Source organism: Myotis yumanensis, unplaced genomic scaffold (genome assembly GCF_028538775.1).
Source record: "Myotis yumanensis isolate MYYU_CA2020_CCGP unplaced genomic scaffold, mMyoYum1.0.hap1 SCAF_8, whole genome shotgun sequence".
Classification (NCBI taxonomy): domain Eukaryota; kingdom Metazoa; phylum Chordata; class Mammalia; order Chiroptera; family Vespertilionidae; genus Myotis; species Myotis yumanensis.
The window spans coordinates 34686368-34707893 of NW_027223759.1; the positions used below are offsets into that span (position 1 = coordinate 34686368).

A 21526-nucleotide genomic window follows, 5' to 3' on the forward strand; every position below is an offset into this window, starting at 1 on the left:
GCCAACAGCAGCTGATTGGCATCCTGTATTTGAGAAGCAGCTGCTGTGTCAATAGGATGAAAGCAGGAAGCACCCTCACCCAATTATTCTGTAGCATTTCAGGATGCAGGGCCCTCCGTCAGATCTGGGTGACCCTGGTTTAAGGACACGCTGGCAGAATTGGGCTTTGCCCCAGGTCTTCTGCGGGGAGTTGCTCTGAGCATTTGCCATTCAGAATGGTTCTCAGAAGAGAAGTCCGAGCTATTTAGTGCAAATGCTTCACTTTCCTTGTGAAATAGTTGAGCGTTGAAAAGGCCAGAATTGACCAATGTCACATGCTGGTCACAGGTACCAATAAAGGTCACACTCAATGCCAGCTGCCAGCTGCTAACTCGGGGAGCTGGCCGCAGCACCAGTGAACTTCGTCTTGTCAATGATCCGACAGAGGCAGTCATATATAAGTGCTGTAAATGGGCACCCGGGACATGGTCCCCAGCAGGGCATTACTACCCTGGTTTTTGCAAAGTGGGGGTCTCTTCTGACAACTTAACTTTTAACTTTTGTTTTTGATTTAAAAGTTTTTATTGAGAAATAAATCTAAGAGACAGTGAGGTATAAAAAAGCGGAAGAAATGTCCCATAATCCTAACTCCCAGATACTCTCTGAAATCTTGACACTGTTGGATTTGTTCACACACACAGACACTAACACTCACACACACACACACACACACACACAGACTCACACTCCTACACTCATATGCACTCACATTCACTCATTCAGACACACACACATTCACACACACACACACTCTCTCTCTCACACACACACACACACACACACACACTCACATACACAGACTCACCCCCCCCACATTTACTCATTCAAACATTCACACATACACTCCTGCGCGTGCGCACGCACACACACACGTGCGCACACACTCACTCATATACATATGCAGATATTTAACATCACGGAGATCATTTTGTCTATATCAGTGGTTCTCAACCTTCTGGCCCTTTAAATACAGTTCCTCATGTTGTGACCCAACCATAAAATTATTTTCATTGCTACTTCATAACTGTAATGTTGCTACTGTTATGAATCATAATGTAAATATCAGATATGCAGGATGGTCTTAGGCGACCCCTGTGAAAGGGTCGTTTGACCGCCAAAGCGGTCGCTACCCACAGGTTGAGAACCACTGGTCTATATAATGTTACAGTTTGATTTTTAAAAATTTAAAATTGTGACATAGCAAATCATATGAAGTGCCCTTTGGAAAGAGCAGGGTTGTTTTTTTAAAAATATATACTAGTATCTTTATTGATTTCAGAGAGGAAGGGAAAGGGAGAGAGAGATAGAAACATCAATGATGAGAGAAAATCATTGATTGGCTGCCTCCTGCATGCCCCTCTACTGGGGATTGAGCCCACAACCCGGGCATGTGCCCTTGACTGGAGTCAAACCTGGGACCTTTCAGTCCACAGGCTGACACTTTACCACTGAGCCAAACCAGCTAAGATTAGGAAGAGCACTTTTTACATGAGCATAATCTATTCAACATTCGGCCAGTAGTTATCATGTGCCTATAAGTGTGTGATAACATGGAAGGTAGAGGGGGTTCAGGGGTGAGCAAACCAACCAGGCCTCTGCACTCAGGGAGAGCGGGAGGAGACAGAAAACAGAAGGCAGATGTGAATAAAAATTACCTTAGAGAGGACTTTGGAGGAAAAAAGATATTGGGCTGGAGAGTTCAGACGCGATGTGTCTGATATCCTGAGATATCACATGTGAGCTGAGACCTAACTAATGTCAAGGACCCAGCAAATGAAGATCTGGGGGATGAGTGTTCTTATTCAGCTAAAGGGACCAGCAAGTGCAAAGGTCCTGAGGCAGAATCGATCTTAGCACGTGTAGGGACAGATAGAAGACGCTGACTGCTTTTTCTCTAGGCTCACGTGGAGAGGAGGGGACAAGACCCCCAGGTTTCACAGAAGGGTGTCAGTCACCTCCCCGCTTAGATGATGCCACATACAGGAAGGCACTTGACTGGCCCCACCGACTGATGTTTGCCCTTCTGAGCCTGTCAGGGAGTTCAGCCTTGGATCCAGGGTTGGTCAGGCTGTCTCCAGACTCTGGGCCCCCTTTCCTTACTGGCACCTGCTACCCCAGCCCTTCCCACAGGCTGACCCACATTCTGGGCTCTTCACAGAAGTGGAGCTCTGAGTTGGGTCTCCCCAGGCCTTTGTCTCCAGGAGTGTTTGCCTCCCAGGCAAGGGCAGGTAAGGCCCGGAGGTCTCCTGACTTTGTGGAGCTCTCTCTCCTGGGATGAGTCATGGTCATAGTCCGTAGGTCATCTTCATTCATTCAGAAACTGCTTATTTCAAAAGCACCTCCTGCCAGCCTTTTATGTTTCAAACAAGTTTCTTTGCTGTAATTTTCTACAGTTATTTAACCAATTATCTTTTTTTATGGATGACTCTTTTTTATGTTTTTTTCCCCCCTTTTCCTTTAATCTTTTCATGACTCTGAGGAGCTCAGGAGTAATTCAGGCTACAGTGGCCACCCTCCTCCCCACCAGCTCCCAGAACTAGATGCTCTGGGCTGGCCCCTGGGCGCCCCACCTTCCTGTGGTCCTGCTTCCAGGTCTCTTTGTTGGAGTGGAAAGTCCTTACCTGGATTTCATCAGCCCCGCTTTCTAAGGCACCAGAATGCCCCCCCTACTCCCCACAGTGGAGAGTATGGATTGGCTTAGGGCAGGGGTGGGCAAACTTTTTGACTCGAGGGCCACAATGGGTTCTTAAACTGGACTGGAGGGCCGGAACAAAAGCATGGATGGGGTGTTTGTGTGAACTAATATAAATTCAAAGTAAACATCATTACATAAAAGGGTACGGTCTTTTTTTTTTTTAGTTTTATTCATTTCAAACGGGCCGGTAGTTTGCCCACGGCTGGCTTAGGGCCATGGTCGGCAAACTGCGGCTCGAGAGCCACATGCGGCTCTCTGGCCCCTTGAATGTGGCTCTTCCTAAGCCTTAGGAGTACCCTAATTAAGTTAATAACAATGTACCTATCTATATAGTTTAAGTTTAAAAAATGTGGCTCTCAGAAGAAATTTCAATCGTTGTACTGTTGGTATTTGGCTGTGTTGACTAATGAGTTTGCCGACCACTAGGGGCAGCGTTAAGGTTGTGACCTCCAGGGATGAGTATCCACTCCACAGCTGCCTCCCCCCAGACAGGCCCTCAGTGGAGCCAGGCAGTTCTGCTCCCTTGTCACAGACCCTCTCAGATCCTCTTTCATGGCCTCGAGGTCCCACAGAGAGCAGCAAGACCTGAGCCTCGGGCTTCTGCAGGCCTATAGGGCCCCCTGCTCTCTACAGGCTGTGGGAGAACTGGGATCAGGCTTCCCCTTGTGGGGCCCTGGCTGGGGTCCTTAGTGGAGCCTCAGGGCCAGAGAGCTCTTAATGGCCACATAGACCTCCCCACTGCTCGAGAACAAGCCGGTTGCTGGCCTCAGCTGTTCCTGCAGCCCTGGGCTGTGAACTGTCTGAGAAGGGGCTGGGGTGGCCGTTGAGAAGGCAGGGCACTTGGGGTCAGAGGCCAGGGTCAGGGACCTCCCTGAGTGCGCTGTTCACCCCCTGATCAGGCCACCCCACAGCCAGTGTTCAGAGCTCAGAGGTGGGTGCTCCTCACAGCAGCCTCTGGGCCACAGTGAGCAGATCAGGGAAGATGTCGGGGCCAACACTCCAGCCCTCAGACACATGGCATTCTCTGAGGGGCTCCACACAGCCATCCTGTGAGAATGACACCCACTCCCTCTCCCCCTAACACCTCGTCGTTGTCTCAGAGCTCAAGCACTCCCGAGCTTTGGGCCAGCCTTCCTGACCTAGGGCCCCAACCATGAAGTTGACTGTGCCACTGTGGCCTCACTTTTAAAAGGGAGGTGGGGTTGGGTGATGGGCAGGCCAGGGGAAGGACAGGCACGTATACCCTTCTCCCTGTGAATGGGAAGGGTTTGTTTCAGTGTGGGTGGTAATGTGCAGAAATGACTAGGCAGTTGGGAAACTATTTTCTTTTTCTTTTTGATGAACTGTCTGAGAATCAATGTTTGTTCTTGGGAAATGGGACACATGTGATAAAGATAAGTGTGTGGACAACCAGGGAATAACAGGGATCTAGGAGACCTGGAAGGAGCCTCATTCACCATGTCCATCATCACCCCGGACTGTTCCAAGGGACGAATGCCAAATGTCACAGCTGACTGTCCTGCGGAGGCCTTGTGGTGTGAGTCTGGAGAATTCAGACTGGGAACTGTCTGGCAGGGCTCAGGAATGGAGGTGCTCTGGCCAGCGGTTGGGGAGCAGGGTTACTGAGGGCCATGAATGAGGGAATCTCCCTGAGGGTCAGTTCACGAGTTCTATTTCCCACAGTGAGTGTTGTCAGATTCTTCTCATGGAGTGTCATTCTCTTAGGCTTCTCCCAACCTCTCAGTAAAGTCTCATACAGTCAGCCCACCTGCATGGTGAAATGTGGAAAGAATGAAGTTGTCACTACTGAGGGGAGACATGGCCTGCCTGTTCACCTGGCCTGTCTATGTGACCAAAGCTCACACAGTCCTGGATGCAGTTCGCAGCAGGGAGAGTGATGCTCCCAGGAGCAGTGGACAGCAGTGGACAGTGAAAAGTTGCTTACTAGAGGGTATACAGTTCTTTATGAAACCCCCAGCACCTAGGCAGTGATTCAATAAATGCCTGCATGACACTTATGGGCTATCTTCACCAAATATCTACACTAATAAAAGAGAAACATGCAAATTGGTGTCACTTGGCTACACCCACCAGCCAATCAGAGTGACTATGCAAATCAACCCAACAAAGATGTCAGTTAATTTGCATACGCAGGCACGAAGTGAAGACTGAAGACTGAAGACTGAAGACTGAGGAGGCTTGGCTTCTCCTCTGTGGCCGGACCAAAGGTATGGGTCCCGGATGCCAGAGGAAAATCGGTGCCGGCAGCCAGGGGAAGGAAGGCCTATTGCGCGAATCTTCGTGCAACGGGCTTCTAGTATATATATAAATGTCCAATAAATACATGAAAGATGCTCACAATTGTTAACCCTAGAGACATGCAAATTAAAACCAGAATAAGATACCATTACACACTCACTAGAATGACTAAAGTTAAAAGACTGATATAGCAGGTGTCCGGGGACATGGAGCCACCTGAGATCCCAGATATTGCCTGAGGGGATGAAAAATGGTGCAGCCACTAAGAAAACAGTATGGTAGTAACTTGTAAAACTAAACATATCCTTAGCATACAATCCAGCAACCCATTCCTAGTTATTTAGGCAAGAGAAATGAACACTTATGTTCACACACAGACTTGTATGTAAATGGTCTTAGTAGTGTTATTCATAAATAACAAAAAAAAACCAACCTGAAAGTAACTCAAATGTCCATCAACTAGTGAATGAATAAATAAATTGTACAACAGAATACTACTCAGCCATAAAAAGGAATGACATATTAATATATGTAGCAATGTTGGTGAATCTCAAAAACATTATAAAAAAAGAATTAAACACAAAAAGTTATGTACTGTATGATTCCACTAATATGGAACTCTAGATGAATCAAAATTATGATGAACAGAAACCAGATCAGTGGTTGCCTGTGGCTGGGTTGGGGGAGGAGATGGAGATGAGCAGGTGAGATGTGTAAGTGCAAGAATGTTCTGCATCTTGATTGTGGTGGTGGTAACAATTGTATAGAAGCCTGCACACTTAAAATGGGTGAATTTTATTGTATGTCAATAATAATCAAATTTAAATTTTAAGTAAAAAAACCCCTCCATAAACCTATGGGCAAACTTAAAAAGAATGTCTTGAAGGTGGACAGACACACAATAGAACAAAGATAGGAATGATAGAAGACATCTTTACTCTGTAATCTAGAAATCAGTAGAGTAAAATCTTTAAAGTACTGAAAGAAAAAAAAAAACCACGACCCAGAATTCTAAGGTCAGTGGAACTACCTTTCAAACATGAAGGCGCAATAAAGACTTTCAGACAAACAAAAGGTGAGAGAATTCATTGCCAGGTGATCTGTGGAAATAGTAAAGGAAGGTGTTCAGACAGGAGGAGCATGACACCAGATGGAAATGTTGGTCTTTACAAGGAACAAAGAAGATTAAAAATGGTAAAAAAGGAATGTAAACAAAGGTATCCATTAGAAGAACTACAACCAGACCGCCAAGCTCCCAGGTAGCTAAAAGGGTCTGTCTCTGCACCGAGCTTGTGCATGGTGGATGGAGACCGGTGGCAGAACCACAGACACTTGGCACAACTCCGGGCGTGACTTCGCACTGGTTACTGGGTGTCAATCCTCGCCTAGGAGTGAGGGAGGCTGGCACATACTGTCCCTGCTTTATAGGAACAGAAACGGAGTCTCAGAGAAAACGAGTGACTGTCCTGGCGCAGGAAGCCATGTAACAGACAGGACTGGGCATTTTCTATCCCGTGCGAGCTTAGTCCAGTCTCCTGGGAGTCTGTGAAACAGCCACACAGATCTTGGAGGCTGTGTCGCCGTTCAGCATTCCTCGGCGGTCACCTCTAACCCGGGGCGAGCACCCACTTCCCGGGACCGTTGGGAGGGTCCAGGGAGAGGGCACCGTCGCTGCAGACAGGGGCGAGCCGGCTTCCGCGCGCAGCGGGGCAGGGGCCGTCGCCCGGTGGCGTCCGTTGCTAAGGCCGCGCTGCCCTGGCGACCGAGTGCCGCGGCTCCGCGCACGCGCAGTGGCGGACTCCGGTGCACTGTGGGATGGAAACCAGAGCGGCGCGTCCGGGCTGGAGCGGGCGGTGGCGGCGGGGCCGGGGCAGCGGGGCGGCGGGGCTGAGGCTCGGCTGGCCGGCGGGGGTGCGGGCGGCGCCGCCATGAACGCGGCGGTGGTGAAGCGGACGCAGGAGGCTCTGGGGAGGGTGATCCGGAGGCCGCCGCTGACGGAGAAGCTGCTGAGCAAGCCCCCGTTCCGCTACCTGCACGACATCATCACTGAGGTGGGCGCCAGGCCGGGGTCCAGGCCCTGGCGGGATCGGGGTGGGGGTGGGGGCCTGGGTGTGGGCCGGAGTCTGGGCCCAGGTGCGGGTCCGAGTCCAGGTGCAGGTCCGGGAGGAGGGTCCGCCCGAGTGTGGGCCAGGCTGTGGGCCAGGGTCGAGGTGGGGGATCGTCGGCTGGGGCGGGAATGAGGGCTGGCGTCGGGGTCGGGCCTCGCGTGGCCGTGCGCAGCCCCTGACCGCGGAGCCCCCCTTTGACCTGGCCTTGGGCCGGAGCGGCGACCGCGGGCCCAGTTCAGTGGTGCCTGTGCGCCGGGTGCCTCTCCACTCCTGCGCCGCCCTTGTCACCCATCCCCTTGGGCCACCTCTTCCGGGAGTCCCTGGCCATTTCTTTCCAGCCTGCCCTCTTATATTAGAGCACATCTTACATTCTACCTGCCAGAGCGGTTTCTGTGATTTTTTCTTCAGTGCCAAGCACGTGTAAGGCGCTGAGAAATCCCGGGAGAGGGAAATGACCCTTTTTTATGGTCCCCTCTACCGCCTAGTTTTCCTCCACAGGGCCCTGCACAGGTTCTCTGCATATTGTATGTTTGATAAATACCCATGGGTGAATTTTTTGAAGGTGGTTGTAGGGGAGAAGCTATAAAAGAGCACTTTAGTATTTGCTGATCAGTGGCACAGCCTGCCTCGGTTGAGAGTGGTGGTAACTTTTCCCTAGTGGAAGGAAGGTGAATTCCTGAGCCATGGAGACGGTAACTTGTTGACATGTTCCTGGTGAGCTGCCCCGGGTGCAGTACACAGAAGGTGCACACAAGCATTCAGTTACCTAGACTGTCAAGACTCCTGGTAACTCCTGTGAAGACATCCATCTCCATGGAGCACCTGGGACGGGCGTTGAACTCCGTCCCGAGTGCTCTGTGCAGTTAGGACACAGCGTGAACTTGCAGACTTCTAGAAGCCCCTCATCTCCCCCCTTGCTGGTTCTCAAATGTCATTTATCACTCTTTCCAGCAGGTTGGGCGTCTTACTCTTCCACAAACGTTGCTTTACTCATTTCTGCTGTCTTATAATATGTTTATAGTATGTGTCTCTGTGTTAAAAAGCCCTAATTGTGCTTAAAACTCTCTGGAATCCAACCCACATTCAAAGGGCTGTCTGGCCTCTTCCTCCTCCTGCAGCCCTGGACGATGTGTGGGGAAGGGACACAGCCATGTGTTTCATCTCCTCCAACTTGTGAAGCAGGCAGGTAGCGTCTTCTAACCCAGGAATTGTACAAGTCAGTCCCCAGGATGGGAGCCTGGCCGACTGTAGCCTCACACTTTATCTTCGGTGTTAGTCCTGTCTGCCCACTGAAACGGAGAGTCAGGAAGGGAGGTGGGGGACATGCGTCCTCCCCTGGGTCTTGGCGTGTCGTTGGGCAGACGCATTGGAAAGCATTTTCAGATAACAGGTGCAGAGCCTTGTATGAAAATTCTTTACTGCCCCTGAGTATTCTAGTTAAGTCATCCTCTTAGTATCTTAGCTACAGCTAAACTAACTTTGCCTCTTTCATAAATCGAATAATTGATCCTGTGATGTTAATGTCTCTTGTCACTTAAAATTATTGCTCACAATTTTAACTGCCAGCTAACTGGGAAAACCTCAAAAGAGACAAAAGTTTCCAGGAATACGAAGTACAGGGTACTCTTTTTTTCTTTTTTTAATATATTTTTATTGATTTCAGAGAAGAAGGGAGAGGGACAGAGAAAGAGAGAAACATCAATGATGAGAAAGAATCATTGATCATTGATCAGCTGCCTCCTGCACACCCCCTACTGGGGATAGAGCCTGCACCTGGGCATATGCTCTTGACCAGAATCAAACCCTGAACCCTTTAGTCCGCAGGCCGACACTCTATCCACTGATCCAAACTGGCTAGGGCCAGGATACTCTTAATGTTCTACCTGTTTTCTCAGGAAAAATAATGGCACAGCTCTTACATAGTTTGATGAGGAATAAACGCTTAATCAGAAGCTGGCTGTAGCTGGGTCTCAGAGAAGCAGTTGATTTTAGCATGGGACTGTTCTGTTTTATTTTGTTTTGTTTTTAAACATGTCTTCCAGTAATAAATATGCTTTATATCCACCTGAAATGCACACAGATAGATATATTTATACTTACTATATAAAAACATAGTCTGATTTTTTTTTTGTTTCATTAAAATAATGCTATTGCTATCCATTGTGTTGATTTTATAGTAACTGACCACATTTTGAGAAAAGCTGGTCTTGGAGAACCCAGGGTCCTGGCTGTGTGTGGGGATGAGGAGGACCAGAAAAGCTCGTGTTCGGGGTCATGGGGAGGTGCCGGTTGACTGAGGGAGAGGACAGAGGTGATGCGGCACGGAGCACCCTCTGTCCCAGGAAGTGAGGGACACAGTGAAGGAGAAAGACCTTCCACCTCGTTTCAGAAACCCAGGCTGAGAAGTTCCTCTTCTTTCTGGAATCCATTCTTTCCACTGGGTCTGAGTGGCCCTTGTAAGATGTTGTCTCCTGCTTTTGAACCTCCCAGGGCCTCCTTGTGGTCCTTAGGCTAAGTCCCTATTCCTGAATGGCTTCAGAGGCCGTCGGGGTCAGGCCCCTGCCTGACTCTGGCCCCAGGCTGCGATTTTCTTGGTCTGGACCTTTCCAGGGCTGTTCACTTAGACTGGCACGTGCTTCCTCAACACCCCCTCCCCCAACTCTTCTCCTGTGTGCCTCTGGTCTCAGTTTAGATCTGACTGACGTCTTCTGGGAGGTATTCCCTGACACCCTCACCCCTCCGGAGTTGGGATGGGTACTGTTCCCCTCTTCCCTTACCACCCCATAAGACTCTCTGCTGTTTACCTGTTCCCACAGCTAGGCTGGTTTTGCCTGGTCAAGGCCTCACACATGATAGACATGTGTTTGTGGGGTGAGTACGTGAATTAGATCTTGGGTGCAGACAGATTCGGGGTTCAGTGAATGAGGCTGATGAAGAGGCTGCCCTGTGGGGTGCTGATCATGCTTTACTTTATCTTTTGAAGGTGATTCGGATGACTGGCTTCATGAAGGGCCTGTACACGGAGGCCGAGATGAAGTCAGATAATGTGAAGGTAGGTTTGAGGGGGGGCCTTAATGAATGGTTTTTTTTTTCCCCTCGCCTTAATGAATGGTTTTTTTTTTTTTTTATAAGCTGTGTACCTTGGTATGTGTCATTTATATGCTGATTATGGTTGGATAATCTATGAATTGCTGTGTACTCTTTTTCATTTCATTTTATCATTTTTGGCAACTGTATTCATGCTAATTTTATTCACTGAGAGATGGGATTAGTGTTGCAAAGGTTAGTGCTAGCACATCAACTAATATTAAAAGCTTTATTGAATTTTTTTGTTTTGTTATAGAGGGTCAGTATTTTTAAATTGACATCTAAAAATAGCTTTTTATGCAAACAGGAACTGTGCCTACCGAACATACTAAAGGTAACACAAACCATTTGAAGTATTTTATTATTTGTATTTTAAATGAAAATCTTTCAGGATAAAGATGCAAAAATTAGCTTCCTTCAGAAGGCCATAGACGTGGTTGCGATGGTCTCGGGAGAGCCATTGTCGGCGAAGCCAGCCCGGATCGTGGCAGGGCACGAGCCCGAGAGAACAAACGAGCTGCTCCAGAGAATTGGGAAGTGCTGCCTCAGCAAGGTAATGCTGCAGCCGGGCCCTTAAAACTCACCAGCACGAGAGCAGCGGTTACAGAAGGAGTTTTGGGTGATGTGTGTTGGACGCTGCACTTTGAATCTGATCCCACCTAATCTGGAACCTCGGAGTTACATGGGAGTAACTTAAAACTGTGTAATGAAGCAGAGACCCAAGTTCCACAGGCTTTCAGTGTAAAATTGGGACTCACAGGCACTCGGCTCCTGGGGCTGGTGGCCTGAGGCTGTGTACCCAGGCTTCCCGGCCTTGTCCTCCTCCTTTTGGGGCCCCTTTCAGGGCAGGTGACTGTTTCCAACTGGGGCCCAGATAGATGGAGGAACTCCTTTTCTTACTTGGGGCTCATGGAACGACCCAGTTCTCTGCTTGCCTTCCCAGCCTCTGGTGTCGCTTCCTTCCCTCCTTTCTTCCCTATTTCCCCTCCCCTCTCCTGGTTGTTGTTTGCAGAGCTGTGCTGTCTTCAGAGAAACCCTGTTTCAGTTGTGCAGGGACTGGAATTGTTACTTCCTGAGGTCCTTACTATGGCCTGGAAGCGTGGCCTCTGGTTAGGTGCAACCTGGTCCTGTTTGCTGAGAAGATGGAGAAGGTCATCCCTTCTTTGTGGGAGCTGGGTAGCCCCCCAGGGGAGTGGGGTCGGACCTTTATGAAGGGCTAGCTAATAAAGCCCTTTGTGTACCTGGTGGGTTATGGGTTGGGGGCCAACCTTCATTGTTGCTGATAGCAGCAGTGGTGGCTCCTAGGAGGCCTCAGGAGAGCCTCTCTGGTCTGTGTCCAACTCACAGGCTTGGAGATGCAGAAGCTGAATTTGCCAGTGCGGGTGGTGGGGAGAGAGAATGTTTCTGTCCCCAATCCCCACCCCACATCCTTCATGTTGCTCCTCTTTCTAGAAAGCAAATCTGACTCCTGTCTTCCCTGCTGAATCCTTTGAGGCTTCCTGTTGCCTGGGTGTGTGTGCGTGTGCGCATAGACAGCTCTGTGCTGTGGCTCATAAGGCCCAGAGAGACCTGCTGCTATTCCCCGTCCTCCAGTTCTCTCTTGTCTACTGCACCTGTGCCTGCCCTGAGGTCTCCTGCCCTGGTTGTTCTCCTGCCTCCCAGTTTCATCTGGCAGCAAAGTGGGACCCCTAGCCTTTCCTCCTCCCAGGCTGGCTTGTGTTCCCATAGCACACACATAAGCACAGCCGTTTAACCATTGCATTTAGCCATGTCTCCCAGAACATCCCCTAGTATGCAGTATATCCTCCCGTACAGCGGTGGCCAACCTTTCCGACCTCACGGACCAGCGGTTGGCAACAGCTGCTCCAGTATATCCTCGGCCCCGGGTCTAGTGCCTCCCTGTGGAGAGAGTGCGGGAGTGTGAGGTGTGCCCAGGCTCTGGCTGGTGGGTGGGGTGCTGCAGAGGGATTCTCTCATTTCCTTCCTTCAGGCCTTTAATGCTGAGTGTCTGTGACCCTGTAGGGACTGGGAGGCGTTCATGGAGTTGTCCTTGAACAGTGTGTCCACACTTCAAGCTCGATTCATTGAGCTCGGGTGGGTTCTGCTGTCCACACTGCAGTGCTGCTAGTGTACTGCCAGCAGGTGGCGTACTTTGTGGCGACAGCACTTCCTCTTCATGTCTTATCCTTTGAATCTCACTGATAGACGAGGAATCTGTAAGGAGCTGCCTTTGAATTCATGTTTGTTACGTGTGCTAATCCCAATTTCATCCACATTTCATTTCCTCCCGTTGGGACAACAAGCTGTCCAGCGATGATGCGGTGAAGAGAGTGCTAGCTGGAGAGAAGGACGTGAAGGGAAGGGCCTCACTGACGTCGAAACCTCAAGAACCGGACAACAGGAATGTGAGGGAAGAGGAGCCCAGGGTTCCTAAAGATGAAGAGGTGATTCCGAGATGACATATTGGAGCATGAGACAGTGAGTCTTTTTGTAGGTCAGGCAATGACATCTGTAAATGAGCTTGTTATTTGACTTATTTTCTTCAGGGCAGAAGAAATTCTGAAATAAATGAGAGAAGTACAAGCAGAGATCGCAAACAAAAAGAAGAATTGAGAGAAGAAAGCAAACAGAGGGAAAAAGAAAGGGACAAGGAGAAGACCAAGGAGAATGACCGTGATCGACATAAAGACTCTGAGAGAGACAAGGGCCGCGAAGGGGAGAGAGAGAGGACCAGGACCAGGGCCAGGCCTGACAGGGACAGAGACAGAGGCAACAGGGACCGGGACAAGGATGTGGACCGTGCGCGAGAGAGGAAAAACGAGGGAGGGAAAGAAAAGGAGCGGTGGAAAGACAGGGAGAAGGAGCGCGAGCGAGACAAGGGCAGGGACAGGGATAGGGACAGGCGGAGGGTGAAAAACGGGGAGCATGCCCGGGACCCCGTCAAGGAGAAGAGCCGAGAGCATGATAAACCGGAGAAGAAGGTAAAGTCCTCTTTGAAAATGTGAGCCTCTAACTTAGAGTTTGCGGTGTTCTCTAAAATGACCTTTATCTTCATTAGAATGTGACTAGGAAACTGATTTTTCATCACCAATTTAAAATTAAGAGAGTCTTGGATTCTCAGTAGAAACTGGGAGAGATGCCAGTTTTTTGCCAGGTGATTTCAGATTTGCTCTGTGCTGTGAGTGGTGTTTGGGTGTTTTTCTGAAGTCTGTGGAGCCTCCGGTACCCAGCGTTGTGATTAGTGTCCACAGGCTGGCTCAGTGGTGTGTGGGCCCAGGAGCCTGGTTGTGGCTGCATTCATTAAGGATTATGGCTACTTCCTGAGTCTTGTAGGTATTAGTGGGTAAGTGCAGTAAGTCCTTGGTTTCTGTATTTCTTGTTTAGTTAAATGTTCAGATAAATTTAGGATTGACCAGAAAATTAGTTTGGTTTCAGTGTTTTCTGAATGTATAAGTTGCTTTGGGTTCCCTATGGATGGTATGGGTGTCCCGTCAGGCTAGTGTTCCAGCTGTCTGTTTCCTGGGGGCATCATGTGGTTCTAGAGTGTTCTGGGAAGAAGGTCGTGGGGGTCTTCTGGCCTCCAGCTGCTAGAAAGGAGGGACCCAAGGTCTAGAAAGGTTCAAGGTCAGTTCAAGGTGGTGAGGGGCGAGGCCTGAGCTGTGCTGCCTCCAGGGACAGCCTTCTGGTTTTGTAGCATGGTGCCTCAGGGTGCTGCACACGGGGCCCAGGGGTAGATGGGCCTGGCTCTGCGGGAGGCCTGGGCACTGCACATAGGTTTGGTTAGTAATTGAGTTGTGATCTACTGGGAGCCTTGGGGTCCCCACGGGCCCTGGAGTAATATAACCTATGGCAGGTGTCAAATGAAAACCAGGGTCACCGCAAGAGTCTGAGAAATGCGAAGACATTCCCCATGTTCTCTCACGCATCGATGTTCTTTCTCTCTCTCTCTCTCTCTCTCTCTCTCTCTCTCTCTCTCTCTCTCTCCTCCTCCCTCCCTCCCTTCCATTCCCTCCCCCTCCCTCCCTCTCTCCCTGCCTGTCTCTGAGATCAATTAAAAAAGAGAATGTTTAAAAAAAAAAGACATCCCCCATGTCTTGCTCTTTCCAGAGGTCTCAGAAGTTTGTCCCCAACCTGCTTTTTCTGAGGCGCTGGCACAGTCTGTGAGCCAGGCAGCGAAGTGAATGGCCAGTGTTCCCTCCTGTTCTGTTCACTACACCTGCTGGTGCTGTGACGAGGTTTTGATGGAGAGACAATTCTAAAGAGCGGTTTTGCGGGTGGATATGTGGCACCTATTGGAGCCAAGTAAGAGCAGTGGTTTTGTGTAAATGTATGTGAGACCGGGGAGAAGGCGCTGTTCCTGCTTGGAGCTGGGCCGCCAGAGAGAGACAGACAGACACCAGTCCTGACTTCTGTATGTAACCGGTGGCTTGGGAGGTGGGAGTTGCCTCCCTTGGACTTCTGTCCAGCTTAGATGGCGTTCTCAGCCTCCCTCCGGGGTTTGTGAGGAAAAGGTGAAATGGTGGGTGCGAAGTGCTCTGAGAAGTCACAGTGACATGTGTGGGGGTGAAGGACCCAGGCCATCTGTGGGCGTGACACCCTGTCACCTCTGAGGAGACAGCTGGGTGCACCTGGGCTGGGGGTGCCCCGAGCAGGGTCATTATGGCCAGTGCCGTCTGTCCCATCAGGACTAAGTGATGAGGACATTTAGTCGTCGAAATGTTGACCAGGCATAATGCCCTCTGTCTTCACAGAGGAACCCCAGTGATTGTATCTCCTCTCCCAGTATGAGATGTGTCTTCCAGGGAATTTGATTCAAGGTGCGAGGTGGTTTTCACAGTTTTCCTGCAATTTATCTAAAGAGGGCTTTCCTGGCGCACAATCTGGAGCCTCCCTTTGAGAGTGTCTGGCTCTCAGAGCCGGGGAGGGAGCGAGCCACTCTCCCCACTGCCGGGCCCTGTGTCTCACTAGGATGTGCCCGAGAGGTTTGGCCTGGCGCCAGGAGACACTGTCCTGCAGTTTCCCCGAGAGGCACTGCCTCTGAGCGTGCTTCCCCTGTTCTGCCCGTGTGGGAGTGGTCTGGATGGTCTTTTGGGATCCAAGCAGCTAACAGCCACAGCGGTCCGATCTGCAGTGGGACACGGGGAATGGTTATCTCACTGTTGTCAGCAAGAAGCATCTTGCATTTGGATGTCATTTTAGATGTAGTGAATTTGAATAATTCTAGAATTTGAAGAAAAACACTTTTTTTTTTATAGTCATCAAGCTCCGGGGAGATGTCTAAAAAGTTGTCCGATGGATCTTTTAAAGACTCCAAAGCTGAAACAGAGGTAAGCTTTTAAAAATAACTTTAAGAGACGCAAAGCTGTGGCTGTGTGGAAATAGTAACTGCTGTGCCGGGGCCTCTCCTAGCCACAAGACGGGAGGAGCGCGCAGCGCGGGCTGCAGGCCGGAGGGCCCTGTTCAGCTTGTCGTAGGAGCGATGATTTGAGTGGCTTACTGCCTGGACACACAGCTGGGGAGTGCAATCCTCCGGTCTCCTGTGTGGACCCCTGGGCTTCCTTAAAGCTTCATTTGGCAAGTGCTATGTATGGTGTACAAAGGGACAAGGTAGTCATTCGGGAGAGGGGAGGTGGCACTTTGGATGAGTCTGGGAGAGGACTAGTCACCAGGCAGACAGGGAGACAGAGGCCAGGCTCTGCGGGGCTGTGTGGGACCCGCAGCGTCTCCAGTGGCAGGGGGTGGTTGAGGCTGGGCCCTTTCCTCTCCATGTGGGCCATCCTAGAGGTTAGACTTCCCAGCTCTCACAATCTAACTTGCTTTCAGAGAGGGCCCCCAGGCAGCTGCAGGAAAGAGGGACGAGGGGTGGGACTGAGGTTGGGAGGCCAGTTAGGAGGTCAGTTAGGAGGCCGACGTGGCTGGTTGAGGGAGGTGGCAAGGCAGGAACTGCCAGTGGTGGGAGGGATGGGATGAGCTGTTTTCTCTGATCTGGGCTCACAGTTGTCTACGGATGCGTGATCAAGTGTGTAGCCGTAGCGGTTGAATAAGGTATGGTTGGCAAGTTGCTGGCCTGCTCAGGGCTGTAGAGAAGACAGGATTCTAAATCTAGAGCGAGAGCGGGTTCAGCCCCCCTCTGACTCCTCAGGCCTGGCGTGCTTTAAATGCACCTAGTTGGTGTCAGTCCCTCTAAAGAGTATGGATGGCCTTGTTCTGCGTCCTGTTCTTCCTCGAGCGGAGCTGGGATCATAAATCTGCTCGTGGATCTCTGGGTGATGCATCAATTAATTTTTTTCATTCTCTTTAAGACGGAGGTTTCCAGTAGAGCACCCAGGTCAATGGCAACAAAGACTTCAAAACGGCGATCTAAAACCTCATTGGAAGGTACAGCAAACTGTATCATATGAGTGCCTAAGCATGTGGAGAGTCATTTCTTTGCCTTAATCACAGTATCTATGGGAAAACACTCCTGTGGCTTGAAAGCAGATCTGCCATTGGGGGGATGAACAAAGACTGGGAAAGTGATGAAGATATATATGTGGCTCTTACACACATACATGAGCTCATGACACCGGGGCAGAGAGCACCTCCTTACTGGAGATCACACCTAGAAGATGTGATCCAATTTTAATTCTCTGGAAATATGTACCAGTCATCCATGTTTCAGCGACTCTTATCTTTGTGTGATTGGCTGCATTTAATCCTGATGCAGGAGGGGCAGCAATAGCCTCCTGTTCTCAGGCAGATGGTCCCTATGCATTTAAAACAGCAGAAGTTATCACTGGGAAGCTGCAGGGAACAGGCCTGGCCTGGGTTTGCCGAAGGATAGACTCATATGACAGAAATAACTAAGTGGGGAGAGAGCGAGCCAGTGCAGGGAAGTGCTGTTGAAGGTTTTCAGTTCAGTATAAAGTTACTTTTCCTAAATTGTGGAAGTTAAAGAAGTGAAGCAAGGATGTCATCTTTGAAATTTTTCACTTAGAAATTAAGCTTGAGTGTTTTGTTTTGAGTTTTTTGGACATGGAATCGTCCATCCCCTCTTTAACCATAACATGTAATACTTTAATGAACATCTGTGTGGGATGGGTTCCCAGAAGTGTAAGCGCTGGCACGAAGGTTTTAGCTACGGGTACCTGCTGTACCCTCTGCCCCACTCCTGCTCCAGGGCTTCAAAGGCTCGCTGGCTCCCTGGACTTCCTAGTGAAACTGTATACGCTGTGGGTCAGTGATTCTCATCGACTTCTTCATTTGTCTGTTCTTCCCTTTTCCTGATTCCTTATTACTCTCCTTAGAGCCTCGGTCTTAATTTGCATAACTTCCCTGTACATGAGGGACATCTGCCAATTTTTTTAAAAGTGTTTGTTTTTTTACATTTTAAAAAGTTTATTTCTAGCCAAAACCGGTTTGGCTCAGTGGATGGAGCGTCGGCCTGCGGACTGAAGGGTCCTGGGTTCGATTCCGGTCAAGGGCATGTACCTTGGTTGCGGGCATATCCCCAGTGGGAGATGTGCAGGAGACAGCTGATCGATGTTTCTCTCTCATCGATGTTTCTGACTCTCTATCTCTCTCCCTTCTTCTCTGTAAAAAATAAATAAAATATATTAAAAAAAAAGTTTATTTCTATTAATTATGTTTGATTTCTGACTTGCCCAAGTGTTTAATTTGTTTGCATTGGAAGCTGCCAGTCTTTTTTTTTTTTTTTGTCCAGAGATTTGAGAGATGAAGACTTTGTATTTTGTCATACATTATTATCATTAATTGTTTTAGCTATTTCTTACTTTAATTCATGGTGGAAGGTGAGGCTTCAGAGTCTTTTTTTTTTTTTTTTTTCTTTCAGAATAACTCAGCAGTGTTCCAGGATCACTTACTAGTGATTTTCCTTCCCTCGTGCTCTCTGGTCTCCCTACACGCCTTTTTAAACTTCCACTGTTTTCTGTTTTACTACTGGTTTCCTATCATTGTTCTTTAAAACAGCTTTCAGCCCTTTTGTCTACTCTTCCAGATGTATTTTTAAATCACTTGATGAGTCAAAGAATCCCACGACCCAGAAACAAAACTACCTTAACTTCCCTGGATTTAGTTGGATTTGTGTTAAACTCAGGGTTCATTATGTGGGGAAGACTGGATACCTCTAATTTGGAGTTATGTAGGTGTCTCCTTCCTCCCAAGATGTGTGTGCATGTGTGTCTGTGAGTCAAGGTTTATTTGATCGTTAGTTTTGTTTTTAGTTTTTTGGAAGTGGAATCTCCCTTCCCCTCATCATTTTTAGTGATTATTGTTAGAATGTAGATGCTTTATTGATTGTTGCAGTTGTATCCTAAATCAAGCCTTGTCATAGTTCTTCTGTTGACTTGTTGGGTTTCTGAGCTGACAGTCATATTGAGTGCTTTTCTTTTCTGCGTCTGAGTTCATGGGCGAGCTTACACTGTAGAGTTCCTTTAGCAGCGGTTCTCAACCTGTGGGTCACGACCCCTTTGGGGGTCGAACAACCCTTTCACAGGGGTTGCCTAAGACCATTGGAAAACACATATTGTTTTTGTGATTAATCACTATGCTTTAATTATGTTCAATTTGTAACAATGAAAATACATCCTGCATATCAGATATTTACGATTCATAACAGTACCAAAATTACAGTTATGAAGTAGCAACGAAAATAATTTTATGGTTCGGGGTCATCACAACATGAGGAACTGTATTAAAGGGTTGGGCATTAGGAAGGTTGAGAACCACTGCTTTAGAGGTTCTTTAACACATTCAGCTGTCAGAGGTTTGCAGCTTTGTGGAATTACTGAGCTGTCAACAAATTGGTGGACTCTCTTCTTTCTTGCCTGCTAGCCGGGGCACTGACCTCATGTGGATCCTCACGCAGCAAAGCGGGCACTCCCCCCTGACACTGACTTGTTGGCATGGGAGCATCGGGAAAAGGGCATGAGGCCCAGGAACTCTGTTCAGCTCGAAGGATAAGCCTGTATGTACTGGGGTGTGAGGTGTTATGCTGTTGGACACATAGAATCGTAAAGCCATTCTAGAACCCATATAGAATCCAGAAAACATTCTGCATGAGAAGATAACTTTTACCTGTTCTTAAATAGTACATTATAGCACAACTAGTCACTTGGAGTTGGTGAGTGCATTTAAATTTCATTTGATAACTGCAGCATTACAAATTCAGTTTCGTACATATTTTCATTGTGTAATTTCATGTTAGGAAGAAGGGGCTTAGAACAAGTGAACCTAGTCTTTCCTCTGAGAAAGAACGTACCCTCTTGCAGGAAAGCTAAGAAGGAGCATGGGAAACCTGGGCTGCCCCGCCCGACGGAGGCCATGCAGGATGTTCGAGAGCCGGCCCCTTAGCCACCTGTCCTCTGCTTCCTATTATTATTGACCAGGTAGAGCTCGGTGGGTGGTCAGCAAAGGTTCCACCTGGGGCCTGGGCTCTAGACACCGCCTGTGGAGCAGGGCAGGACACATGTGCCCCTCGCCAGAGCTGCAGGGCTGCGAGGATTTCCTGCCATGAGTCCGTCCCAGGCTGAGTGTGTGCATTGGAGCCTTTGTTTCTTCATTCTGCAAATGTCTGTGGACCGTGATCGAGAGGGAGAAGACAGGGAGCCGGGAGAACACAGCATGCATACATTCATGTTAGTTAGCCAGGAGCCTTGGAGGGAAGTGAAGCTCGGAGGAGTGGGTAAGGTTGGGCGGTGTGCAGGCAGGGAGGGCCTCTGGGGAGGGGACATCTGGACAGAGCTGGCTGGGGTGAAGGAGGACGTGTAGGTGTCCAGGAACGGGCAGAAGCTCTGAGCTGGGCACAGGCTTGCCTGTTTGAGTGACAGGAAGCAGGTCCTGAGGCTGGAGCCGAGAGAGGATGTGATGGGAGGAGGGGCTCACTAGTGGGCGGCCTGAGTTGCGGGGCCACATTGCAGAGTTCCTAGGGATGAGGAGGATAGGGACATGATTTGACTTCTGTTTTAGAAGCACCTCCTTTTAAAACTGTAGAGGATTGACCACGGAGGCAGGGGAGCAGTCAGGTGGCAGCAGCATCCAGGTGAGGGACCTTGCTGTGGGACCCAAGTGTCACTGGTGAGAACAGACTGGGGGTGGGGTGCAGGTGCATGTGCCGAGGGGTTGGATGGCGTTCGTTAGAAAGGAGAGGAATCAGAGGTAAGGTCCATTTGGGGAGGGTCTGGGCATTACGGAAGTGGGAAGGCTTTGGAAGAAGTTGGGTGGGGAACGGTGGCATGGCAGGCATTTTGTTTCAGAGACGCCTGTGACACAACCAGATCGGGGTGTTGAGACAGTAGTCAGGTGTATAGGGACAGAGTTGGAGAACCTGAAGGTGAAAACGAAGAGTTGGGAATTTGTAGCAGGCAGTTTGTCTTTCTCACTCGGGCCATCTTGTGATCGTCAATCTGGGAGGGTCTGGAGGTAAAGTGCTCTGGGCCACCCAGCTGCACAGGCCCTGAGAGCAGGAGGCAGCTCTGGCAGGGGACACGGAAGTTGGAGGAAAGTTTGGAGAGTGGGTGCCCTGAAAGCCAAGGGGAGGCACTTCAGGAGAGGGTGTCTTGTTGAATGCTTTTTAGAGGGGCGTCCCGTGGAGGCCGAGACTGTTAGTGACCGTGGCATTGGCCCCTATGAGTGCCGGCCGAAGCAATCAACTCAAAGGCCTTGGCAACACCATGCTCTCTCATTAACTACTTTATGTCAGGAGGGAGGAGGGTCATGTTTCAGCTGACATTTTAGGCCCCATAGTGTCTGGATTAAATAATGAACCAGATCAGGAAACTACAGATTCAGAAATAGATAAGAAAAATAAACTCTTTAGTTTAAATTTCTAACCACTTTGGTATGAAATAGTTATATCTTAATGTAGGTATAAATTATTTTTATTCTAACCACTTTGATGTTCATTGTAATGTCCTGAAGGTCAGAAATGAGTTGATATTCTGTTTACTTTAACTTGCTATGTTAGATGATAAAGATGGAAACAGTTTTTCCATGCCCTTTTTTGTACAACTTATTTTTTTATGGTTGTTAATCCTCACCTGAGGATATTTTTCCCATTGATTTTTTTAAAAAATTTTTTTATTGATTTCCAAGAGGAAGGGAAAAGGAGGGAGAAATAGAAACATCAGTGATGAGAGGGAATCATTGATTGGCTGCTTCCTGCATGCCCCCTACTAGGGATCGAGCCTACAACTTGGGCCCTGACCGGGAATTGAACCGTGATCTCCTGGTTCATAGGTAGAAGCTGAACCACTGAGCCATGCCAGCAGGGCTTTCATTGATTTTTTAGAGTGGAAGAGAGGGAAGGAAGGGGAGAAAGAGAGAAAGAGAGAGAAAGGAA

At 49.0% G+C, this 21526-nt stretch overlaps 1 protein-coding gene across 5 annotated transcripts in view; it reads left to right on the plus strand.

Annotated features, from left to right (window-relative positions):
• The first annotated feature begins 6881 nt into the window (after window positions 1-6881).
• The window catches only part of TRAF3IP1 (TRAF3 interacting protein 1), a 40925-nt gene continuing 26280 nt past the window's right edge, over window positions 6882-21526 (plus strand). For 2 of the 5 annotated variants that reach the window (XM_070422520.1, XM_070422518.1), the window contains exons 1-8: window positions 6883-7044; window positions 10085-10153; window positions 10580-10741; window positions 12492-12632; window positions 12735-13169; window positions 15444-15515; window positions 15598-15762; window positions 16491-16566. In XM_070422520.1, the coding sequence (XP_070278621.1) occupies window positions 6922-7044; window positions 10085-10153; window positions 10580-10741; window positions 12492-12632; window positions 12735-13169; window positions 15444-15515; window positions 15598-15762; window positions 16491-16566 (1243 nt within the window). In that variant the 5' untranslated portion in view covers window positions 6883-6921. Of the gene's footprint in view, window positions 7045-10084; window positions 10154-10579; window positions 10742-12491; window positions 12633-12734; window positions 13170-15443; window positions 15516-15597; window positions 15763-16490; window positions 16567-21526 lie in introns of all 5 variants that reach the window. The other 3 variants (XM_070422522.1, XM_070422521.1, XM_070422519.1) reach the window with 2 other exon arrangements.